This window comes from Carlito syrichta, unplaced genomic scaffold, assembly GCF_000164805.1.
Source record: "Carlito syrichta isolate Samal-C Ts95f unplaced genomic scaffold, Tarsius_syrichta-2.0.1 Scaffold126530, whole genome shotgun sequence".
Taxonomy (NCBI): Eukaryota; Metazoa; Chordata; class Mammalia; order Primates; family Tarsiidae; genus Carlito; species Carlito syrichta.
The window spans coordinates 92,645-103,719 of NW_007070626.1; the positions used below are offsets into that span (position 1 = coordinate 92,645).

Consider the following 11,075-nt stretch of genomic DNA (forward strand, 5'->3'; position numbering starts at 1 on the left):
GGGCTGGCGGAAGGGTCGCCCGGGACGGCCCGGGGCTCGCACCCGGATCCCAGCTCTCCGGGAAGCCGAGGAGAGAGGACTGCCTGCGCCACCGGGCGCGGCCTCGTCTCCACGACGAACCACAGAGCCATCCGGGCGTGGTGGCCGTGCCGGGGTTCCAGCTACTTGGAAGGCTGAGGCGGAAGGATGGCCTGGGCCCGCGGGAGGAGGCGGCGGCGGCCGGGAGCGTGCCGCTGCACCCCAGCCTGGGCGACGGAGACTCCAACTCAGAAAGTCAAAAAGGGAGTTTGGCTTGGGTGTGTCTCCTTATCTGGAGCAAGGGGTGGAGTTTATAGGGTCAAGCACAAAGGAGAGTGCTGACGCCAGGGAGATCACACAGCCTGGGACCCGGGACGTTAACTTTGCTAACAGGTGAGCTGGGCTTGAGTCTTTAACCGCTAGGACTGGGTTCTGTTGAATGCCCTCCTGTGCATCCTTTATTTTTTGGAGAGACAAGGTTTGGTTATGTTGCCCAGGCTGGTCTCGAATCCTGGACTCAAGCAATCCTCCCTCCTCAGCCTCCCAAAGTGCTGGGTTTAGAGGCATGAGCCATCATGCCAGGCCTGGCCTTTGCGTATGGTTTCATTTAAGCCTCAAACTCCACAGAGGAAGTACTTTTACAGAGGAGGGCTATCTATATGCCCAGATGCTCAGCAGATATTTAGCTAGTTATCCATATTTCAGTATTCGTTCCGCAGATGTCTTTTTCTTTTTGAGCTGGAGTCTCACTCTGTCACCCAGACTGGAGTGCAGGGGCACGCTCATGGCCACTGCTGCCTCGACCTGCTGGGTTCAGGTGATCCTTCCTCCTCAGCCTTCCAAGTAGCTGCAACTACAGGCACGTGCCACCACGCCTCGCTAATACTTTGATATATTGTAGAGATGAGGGCTTGCCAAGTTGCCTAGGTTGGTCTCGAACCCGTGGGCTCAGACAATCCTCTTACCTCGGCCTCCCAAAGTGCTGGGATTATAGGTGTGTGCCACCATGCCTGGCCCAACAAATTTCTTAATCTACTCTAGCCAGTTACTATTGTAGGTACTGGGACACTGGTGTAAGCAAAACAGAAAGTCTGCTCTGGTGAAATTTCTAGTGGGTTTGCGTGGTGATAAGAGACTCTTGAGATAAGCAGTCTCACTATCGTAGTATCCCCAAATCCTCAGGAATAGGCCAGCAGCCTTTAGTTTGGGAAACTTTGCTCACCAAACTGAATGACCAGCTATCACCACTGGGGCCGAGATGATTAATTAGAGATCTTTAACCGGAGGGAGCGCTACAGGTCACGTGGTCCACTTTCCTTCACTTTTTCCAAGTGAAGAGGCTGAAATTTAGAGAAGTGAGAGGACTTGCCTAAGGTCACAGCTAGCCGCTGAATCAAGAAGACACCAAATGGCTTTGCACCCTCTCTGATGTGCTTTACAAAATGAATTTGTATGACTCAAGGATGCACGACTACATCCCAGGGCCTGTGTGAGATACAAAAATGGATTCCAACGGGGAGTATAGACCAAGAACTAAGAGCCTGGGCTCTAAGACTCACCGCTTGGGGTCAAACCCCAGCTGTGTAACCCTGAGCATTCAGTACTTGGACTGAATAAAGTACTCAGTGAAAACATCGCCAAGGTACACTGCGGATGAAATCTTTAAAAGTATATATGTATTTTTAAAAATGGAGACGGATCTGGGCTCGGTGGCTCAGCCTGTCATCCCGCGCCTTTGGGAGGCTGAGGTGAGTGGATGGCCTGAGCCCGCGGGTTTGAGACCTGCCTGGGCAGCGAGGCCTCATTTCTACAATAAATCAAAAATCAGCTGGGCGTGGTAGCACATGCCGGTAGTTCTGGCTACTCGGAAGGCTGAGGCGGAAGGATCGCCAGAGCCCAGCAGGTCGAGGCTGCGGTGGCCGGGAGCGGCCACTGCACTCCAGTCTGGGCGACAGAGTGAGACTCCAACTCAAAAAAATAAAAAAATAGAGACGGGAGTCTTGCTATGTTGCCAAGACTAGTCTCGAACTCCTGGCCTCAAGTGATCCTCCCACCTTGGCCTCCCAAAATTCCATGTTCTGTCCAAAAAGCTAGATAATTGTTTGCAAATGGTGACCAACACAAAAAGAAACTCACTGATCCAAAAATGTTGCCTCTGAAATCCATGCAGAGGTATCTTCTGCTCATCACACCTGTGATCACCACGAAGCCAGCATCCTCTGATGTGATCATCAGGGCACCTGAGGAGAAACCCGTTCAGGTCAGAGGCTCATTGCACACCCAATTCCCACCTTTACGCACTTCCCGAAAGCCCACCTTCACGAAACCTCCCAGGATTGATTCTAGGGTGGTGAGGACTTCACATTCCCCTCCCCTTCTGTTTGTTCACCCTCATTCCTTTTGACACCCTCCTCCCGATTCATTTGCCTCCGGTTTCATCCTCTTGCCCCTATGAGATACTCTAAACTCCTGGCCCTCTGCCACCGGTACTGTACACATGTTTCTCTCTACCTGGACCGCCTCTGTTTTCCCCTTTGTCTTGCCAATACCTTTCCATGTTTCTGGTGGTGGCCACATTTAAAAAATTTCTTTTCTGGCCGGGTGAGTTGGGATTCAGCCCGTAGTCCCAGCACTTTGGGAGGCCGAGGTGAAAGGATTGCCCGAGCCCAGGGACTCAAGACCAGCCTGGGCAACTTGGTGAGACCTCGTCTACGATAAATCACAAAATTAGCCGGGCATGGTGGCGCGTGCCTGTAGTTCCAGCTACTTGGAAAGCTGAGGTGGAAGGATCGCCTGAACCCAGCAGGTCGAGGCTGCGGTGGCTGGGAGCGTGCCACTGCACTCCAGCCTGGGTGACAGGGAGGGACTCCAACTAAAAAAAAATTTTTTTTTCTATCTTAAAGATATGGGGTACAATTCAGGATTAGGTATACAAGTAGTCATTGTACAGGGAAAATTTGGGCCTCCCTTTGAAGGTACCTAGTTTGAAATCAGGTACCTTGTTGATGTTATATGCTCCCCACCTCCGCCCGCCCCCAGCAGTGTTCCGTCACTGCCAATCCCTTTCTTATTGTCTTATGGTCAGTGTTCAGGGTCTGCTTAGGAGTGAGGCGGCCGCATTCTTACACGCCTCCTGCATTTGATTTTAAAATCTATGTGAGATGTCTTTCAAGGATCCAACTTGTACCCAGAGTCTGATTCTCCACCTGAATGGCTTTAATAGTCTGCTACACCAGTCAACGTTCAGTCTGTGTCCAGAACCATCCAGAACCCACCTCCCTCTTCCTTCTCTGCTTACTGAAGTCACTTATCCTTCAAGGCTCAGACAGCACTGTCCCTGGGAAGCCCTTCCTCCTCTCCCTCATCAGAATGGCTTGTTCTTCCTTCTTGGACCGCTCAGCACGATGTTTGCTCTTAGAGGACGGCATGTCTTCCACCTGCCCTGTTTTAACTAAGTTCACTGATCTAGAGTGAACCACCCAGGAGCAGAGGGTGGCTCACTCTGTCACCCAGACTGAAGTGTAGTGCAGTGGCCGCTCCCGGCCACCGCAGCCTCGACCTGCTGGGCTCCTGCGATCCTTCCGCCTCAGCCTTCCAAGTAGCCGGAACTACAGGCGCGTGCTACCACGCCCGGCTCATTTTTGATTGATTGTAGAGATGAGGTCTTGCCAAGTTGCCCAGGTGAGTCCCGGAACTCGCGGGCTCGGGCAGTCCACTCACCTCGGCCTCCCAAAGTGTGGGATTATAGGCTGAGCCACCGAGCCCGGTTTGGGTCTAACTTTTTTTGTTGAACAGATACCAGTGATGGATGGAATTTTTTTCCTTGAGCTCTTCTTGGGTTTGGGTCTTTGTCTTCTTCTCACTTGGTGATGCTCCCTTCAGGCGCAGTTCCTCAAAAACTAGTCTCTGGCATGGGCCATTACATAGTTGATGCCAGCTTTAAGTGTGCTTTCTGTTTACACACAATTAGAACATATACTGGTGTAATTATATGAGTAACAATTCAGCAAGTCTTCTGCCCCAAAGGCTGTTTAATTGCCTCTGTGAAAAATCATTTCCTGAGCTCTTTGGGGCCACTTCCATTGACCCACCACAGAATTTCCATGTGCGTCTCATCTGACCTCAGCCCCCAGGGAGGTAGCCCAGGCAGGAATTATAATTCCTCTTCTGCACATGTGGCTTAGAGAGGTTGTACGTGCCCAATGTCTGTGCCTAACACGTGATGGAGCCTTGTGGGGGTGCTTTAAAGCCCAAGGTTCCTCACCGACCCCATGTAGACTCAGTATGAAGACCTCTGGGGAAAGTAAGCAGGTGATAATTCGACATTAGCCAAGTGCAGATCATAGTAGGGACTGAAACTGGAATGATGTGGGACAGAGGAATTGAGGGCAGAAGCAAACCCAGAAAGCTGAGAAAGGAAGAGGGCTGAGGAGAAGAGTTCATTTGTTTCAGAGTTTGACTGAGGGTTATCCTTGAGGGAAGTTTCTGGAAAGTGGGGTGAGGCACGGGGGACACAGGGGATATTTACATTTCTCCAAGATGGTGTCTGCCCAGGTGCCTCAAATGTATGGCTAATTTTGTGGTCAGCCCTGGGGAAAATATAGGGAACGTGTAAGAAATAGCTTCTGTTCTGATGACTTTTCAGTCAGTAACAATTTTTTTTTTTGGAGTCGGAGTCTCACTCTGTCGCCCAGACTGGAGTGCAGTGGCTGCTCCCAGCCACCGCAACCTCGACCTGCTGGGTTCAGGTGGTCCTTCCGCCTCAGCCTTCCAAGTAGCTCGAACCACAGGCACGCGCCACCGTGCCTGGCTAATTTTTTGATTCACTGTAGAGACGAGGGCTCACCACATTGCCCAGGCTGGTCTCGAACCCGTGGGCTCAGGCAATCCACTCGCCTCTGCCTCCCAAAGTGCTGGGATTACAGGTGTAAGCCACTGCACCCGGCTTAGTCGGTAACAAATTTTTGAGTGGCTCTGCTCTAAGTATTTTATATACTTTAAATTCTTAAAACAACTGCTGTATTGTTAATATTATTATTAGTAGTAATAGTAGTAGTAGCAGTGGCAATAGTAGCAGCGTCCCAGTTTAAGTGATAAGGAAACTAAGGCAGGATGGAAACTCAGGTCAAGACAGCTTCTTCCTGCCGCCCTCTAGCTTGCTCAATGGAAGTCACGACAAGGATGAGAAGACAAGGCCAAGGGCTGAAATACATGCGGCAGGCCCTGAGGACACCAAGTCAGAACACCCCCAAGGAGTCAGGGGAGAGGTACTGAACCAGGAACCAGGGGACTTGCATCCCTATCCCAACTCTACCACTTACTAACCCTAAGCCTTGGGCGACTCATGGCCCTCGCCTCCGTTTCCTCAGCTGTGAAATGGGAGTAGCAATGGTTGTCCTGCCTACTTCAGAGGGGGACCACGAGAATCCAGTGGGACAGTGGTTGTAAAAGTGACTTGAAAGGGTCGAGCAAATGGAGGGTATCACGTGGTGTGTTCTGACCTGCCGTGTGTGCCACCCCATGCTTTGACCACAGGCATGCGCCACCACGCCTGGCTAATTTTTTGATTGATTGTAGAGACGAGATCTCGCCAAGTTGCCCAGGCTGGTCTCGAACCCGGGCTCAGGCAATCCTCTCGCCTCTGCCTCCCAAAGTGCTTGGGGTCAGGGTGGGCAGTCCTTGTCTCAGGAGCCAGTCCCAATAGAAAACAACCTGCAGAGGAATCACGGACCGCTGCTACGAAGGGCGCAGACTCTTCCATCGAACCAACGTGCGCCAACCTGAAAGGTTAGAACATGTATGTTCTTCCCTTTGCGGTTTCAGAAGGTGTCTTCACCATCTGCACAGATTCAAGAAGAGAGTTTCTCAGAAGGAAGGAGAAATTCACTCCAGCTATCAGAGCCACCTGCCTCACCTGCTGAAATGGAGCAGGCCTGACAAATTTTGCCTTCAGTGAGGAAGGCGCCTTGATGCATGTGACCTTGGAAGAGCCTGGGAATTGGGGTCAAAATGCCCTCTAGGTCACTTACTACCTGTGTGACCTTAGGCCAGTTATTTAAGTTCTCGTTTTTGGACACAGGTCTTTGCTGTGTCACACGGACTGGGACGCAGTGGTCCAGTCATAGCTCACTGCAGCCTTGAAACCCTGGGCTCAAGTGATCCTCCCGCCTAAGCCTCCTGGATAGCTGGGACTAGAGGTATGACCACCACGCCTGGCTTATTTTTATTTTATAGATATAAGTAAAACGCTGTTGTAGAAATAGAGTCTGACTTCGTTGCCCACCCGTGTCTTGAACTCCTGGCCTCAAGTGATCCTCCCACCTCAGCCTCCCAAAGTGCTGGGGCTATAGGCCAGTTATTTAAGTTCTTTAACCTTTGTTTTTTCATATATAAGATGAAGACAGTAGAAACATTGACCTAATGTGACTGTCTTGAGGATCTAGTGAGTTAATGTTTTTATCCACTGCTGTATAAGGCACTTTCTAAATGCTAGTAATTTCTATCATGATCTCTTTGCCTTAGCCTGCTGCTGTAGAAGTTGAAAGTTACCTGCTCTGTTCTGTTCTCCTAGCCAGAAATGATAAATAAGATGACAGACATCAGGTGCTTCGAGCTCTTCAAAAGGAAAAGATAAATTATGAAGAAGGGCTGAAGAGCCCAAGGATAAACCAGCCTCAGGTGAAGAAAGTTCCAGTGGGGAAGACGGAGGAAGTGAAGGTATTAGGATCTAGGGAGTGATGCTAACCAGCGGCAGTAAGCATCCTCTTTGCTTTTGCTGTTTCCACAAAGCAAGGGATAAAGGGGAATCAGAGCATGGCATCGTTCACCCAGCAGGGGATACTCCCTACTCTATCCTCCCTGTCTCAGAACCCGAGAGTCCCAAGGGAATGTGAAGAATCTTGAAGACAGATCCTTTCATTTTGTCCAGTCCGCCAGCCCAAAGGTAGATTGGGTGCTCAACTCTTAATCAAGAATTTATTACAGCAAAAGAATAACCCGAGTTCATGGGAAATGGATCATTAATTAGGAGGAACGGAAAAACAAAACAAAACACCTTACGCTTTTCCATCAGTGTGAAAGTGTTGCTTTGCGGTCACTGCTGAAGTCACCAAAAATCATCTACCAGGTTTCTTTTTTTTTTTTTTTGAGTCTGTCACCCAGGCTGGAGTGCGGTGGCACACTCACGGCCACCACAGCCTCGACCTGCTGGGCTCAGGTGATCCTTCTGCTTCAGCTTTCCGAGTAGCTGGAGCCACAGGCATGCACCAGCACACCTGGCTAATTTTTTTTTTTTTTAAATTTATTGTAGAGATGAGGTCTCGCCACGTTGCCCAGGCCAGTCTCGAACCCCTGGGCTCAGGCAATCCTCTCACCTCTGCCTCCCAAAGTGCTGGGATTACAGGTGTGAGCCACTGCAACTGACTCGCCAGACTTTTAATTAGTTGTGCTTCTACATGTGATGCTTCCTCTTTCCTTTGGGGTAACTTGAGATCTTAGTGTATAATTTTTTACCCATCTCTCTCTCTTTTTTTGGCTAATACACATGACAACTGATTGGACTGTACAAAAGTTTACAGAAACTAGGAAAAAGAGGTTTCCCTCCCACCACCCTGACCCTGAGTTCCCTTCCCATGTTAGTGTATATCTTTTCAAAAACACAGTGCTTGGCTAGTGCCTATATCTGACAAAATCAAATCACATTTCCATAAAAATACATCTGAAGTCAGCTCAATTTATTTTGCTGCTTCTCATTTTAATTCACTCCACCTAGAGCTCAGTGCATCCTCTGGGCCTGACGCCAAGTAGGAATTTGAGGAAAAATGTCCACAGTTCCAACTGCTGGCTCAGCGGGTGATTCTTCAAGTTAACTGTCCACCACAGCCAGCCTGTACTGTTCTATCCTACTTCTTGTTCAGAAGGGCGTGTCTTTGGAGGTTTCCTTTCAGCAGAGGGATTCCATGATTCTAGACAAGTTGTATAAATATTCCCTCATTGTATACAGTGCTTCCCATATAGGGGAATCAACATAATGTCCCATAGTCCACTCTCCTGCGTTTTAAGCCACATCCAGTCTTGCAGAGGAGGTGAGGGTGGCCCTCCATGAGAGCTGCAAAATTTTATTTCCTAAAAGTCTAAGAGTGAGCTGGGAGACAAGAAAGGATGACAGACTGTGAAGTCTTTGAAGAGCTGTGCCTTCTTCCTTTTCAGTCATAGAGATTGATATAAGGCCGGACACACTGTAGGTCCTATTAAATATCCATTGAATAAAATGAGTAACACTTAGCATGTATCATATGTATCCAGAATATGTATAATTCACTTAGGATGCATCATATGTATCCAGGAATATGTAGAATTCAGATTCTTGCCCTTAGATTCAATCTTGGCTTCGAAGATGTTAACTTCTGAATCCTACCACATTCCCTTGAGTTCTGGAACTTGTTTGGGAGAACCTCCCCCTACCTCCCTTCATCTCCTATCAACGTCCATTGAGCATTTGAAGAGGTTTAAGCTGTTTTAAGGTTTGCATATGCACATGTCTTGCTACCAGCTTACGAACCTTGGATTCCTAGAAGAATGGATGTCTTCCAAAATAATTGATTAATTTACTATAAAAATAAAGAGCGAACCCTAATTCCTATAAGATGTTCTCTTTAGAGAGTGTGACTACTTTTTCATTTCTTTAATTTGATCTATATTAAATCAGTGTGCATTTTTCTGTGTCTTTAGAGTAATTTTTACATGTTCTCCTAGAATAGAAGACCCTGTCTTTTTCCATATCCATCACTTCTCCAATCCCATTTTCCCCTATATATAGATGTACACAAAGGAGCCCTCATGTAAATCATAGCTAATTGATTAGCTATTGTGTATATTGATCTAACTCTCTACAGATCTGATCTTTTAAAACACTCCAGTTTTTTCATGTTGCCAACGAGTTCCCAGCTAGCTTGACTTGTTACTGATTGGACACCTCTCAGTTTTACAGAGAAAAGCCACCAACTCAAAGTGGGTCCCTCTGAAGCACCACTAAACCTGTTAGTTGGATGGGTGGATGGATGCATGCGTGGATAGAGGAATGGATGGCTGGTCTGTACGCTTGGCCAGACTCACCAAGGCAACATACCTGGATAGTCTGTCTTGAACACATTTTTCCTGAGAACTTTTACAAAGCCAGAATACTAGAAGCTCAGGGTTGGAAAGAGCCCCCTGAATTCATCTATTCCAATCCTTGGTAGGATACAAGAATCTTCTTTACAACCTCTCTCGTTAACCCAGTCCATGTTTTGAATCCTAAGGTTTCTCTCTCTCACACACACACACACACACACACACACACACACACACACACACACACACACACAGTGGTTCCTGAGCAGAAAATGAGGAGGATGGATTGGCCTCTGGTCTAGCCTCCGACCACCCCAGGCCCCTGAGAAGCGATAACAGGGGAGCGCCCCTTCTTCCCAGCCTGGAGCCCCGACTCACTGTAGATGGTCTGCTGGGGCGTGCCGTCCACGTGGCCGTCCTTGTGGATCTGCAGATGGTAACTGTTCCTGGCTGTGGCCGTGTACAGGTGGGTCAGGCCACTCCAGCTGGAGCCGAGCAGCGGAGAGTCGTTGGGAGAGGCTCCGACGACGCCCCCACAGCAGACGCTGCACAGGGCACAGACCCAGAGCCTGAGGCGGGCCCCCCACATCGTGCCGCGCTCTGAGTGGCTGGAGCTGAGGCTGAAACCTGACACGCCTGCCCGGACTCGGCTAGCCTGGGCCTCCCTGGCCTTTTTCTCCCCTCCTTCCTTGCGAGGAGCTGGCCGGAGGATCCTATGCTGGATTCCCTCCTTTTTTCCCTCGGACTTTTAAAGGGTAGCGGTGTGACATCAAACAGGAAAAACTGCACTGTCCACATCCTCTGTGTTGTAATCAGCCCATTTGAAGAAAGTGCAAAGGCCTCTGAGGCTCACGGAAGGCACGTCGGTTCCAGACACACACACCCCTCAATTTCAAGCCAACGCTCCAAAACATGAATGACGTCTGCGACTCTGGGCTGTCTGTTGACCTGTCCCACTTCCACCAGGAAATGTGAAGGCAGCCAGCGGTTCCTAAAAAATCCAGCTTCGGTCATGCAGTCCACTGATTCTGGGCAATTCATCTCCCATCAAGGTGACTCATTTAGGTTTTCTTAGTTCCTCGAATTTCCATCACCAAGTGTGTATCCAGGGCTTTCTCCGTGTGCAGCATCAGGTGGGTAGCTTGAGGGATAGAGATCTATGAAAAATACGGGCGCTGGGAACAGGGGGACAGAAACCAGAGTGGCCATCTTGGGAGAAAGACCACACGGTCTGACGCCACTGGCCATGCCAAGGTTTGGTTCCTCAGTTTCCCTAGTTTGGACTCTCTAGGGCGGTGAAACTGGTAGTCTTTCCAGTGGTAAGGAGACCCATCCTGAGACCGCCTGAGGACTGGAAAGGCTGCTGGATGAGCACTGGGATCCCAGTGGCAGGACAGGGTGTCCCCACAGTCTGTGTCTACACATGGGTGCTCAGCTCTGTGACTGAAAGCCTGCTTGCAGGGGTTGTTTACAGGTGTGCCCCGTGGGAAGTTGCAACTGGTGTGGGGGGAAATCCTACATTTTCACATGTGCAGTTCATAGTAGGGTTCGCGCTTCTACGAGAATCTCATGCCACCACTGATCTGACAGAAGAAGATGGAGCTCAGGTGGCAATGTGAGTGATGCGGAGGGGCTGTAAACGCAAATGAGGCTTCACTTGCTTGCCTGGCACCCACCTCCTGCTGTGTGGCCCAGATCCTAACAGGCCACAAACAGGTATCTGTCTGTGGCCTGGGGGTTGGGGACCCTAGCTACCGGAATGCCAGAAAGATTCACACAGAGGGACTGCTGCGTTTCCAATTTCCCGTTCCCTGAGTACACACCACATACGGGCATCAAACTAGACACCCTGGTTGATATAGGCACGAGCAGGGTGTGACTCCCACCCCACGGAGCTCCAGACTAATGGAGGAGACATATAAAAACAAGTAGCCAAGCCGGGCTCG

General features: G+C 49.6%; 1 protein-coding gene across 1 annotated transcript in view; it reads right to left on the reverse strand.

Moving 5' to 3' along the window:
- FGF23 (fibroblast growth factor 23) overlaps window positions 1-9,786 on the reverse strand; it is an 11,461-nt gene extending 1,675 nt beyond the window's left edge. Inside the window, exons 1-2 of the mRNA XM_021707859.1 lie at window positions 9,508-9,786; window positions 2,155-2,258 (exon numbers count right to left, since the gene is read on the reverse strand). Of these exons, the coding sequence (XP_021563534.1) occupies window positions 2,155-2,258; window positions 9,508-9,718 (315 nt within the window). The 5' untranslated portion in view covers window positions 9,719-9,786. The remainder of the gene's footprint in view (window positions 1-2,154; window positions 2,259-9,507) is intronic.
- Window positions 9,787-11,075: the final 1,289 nt, after the last annotated feature.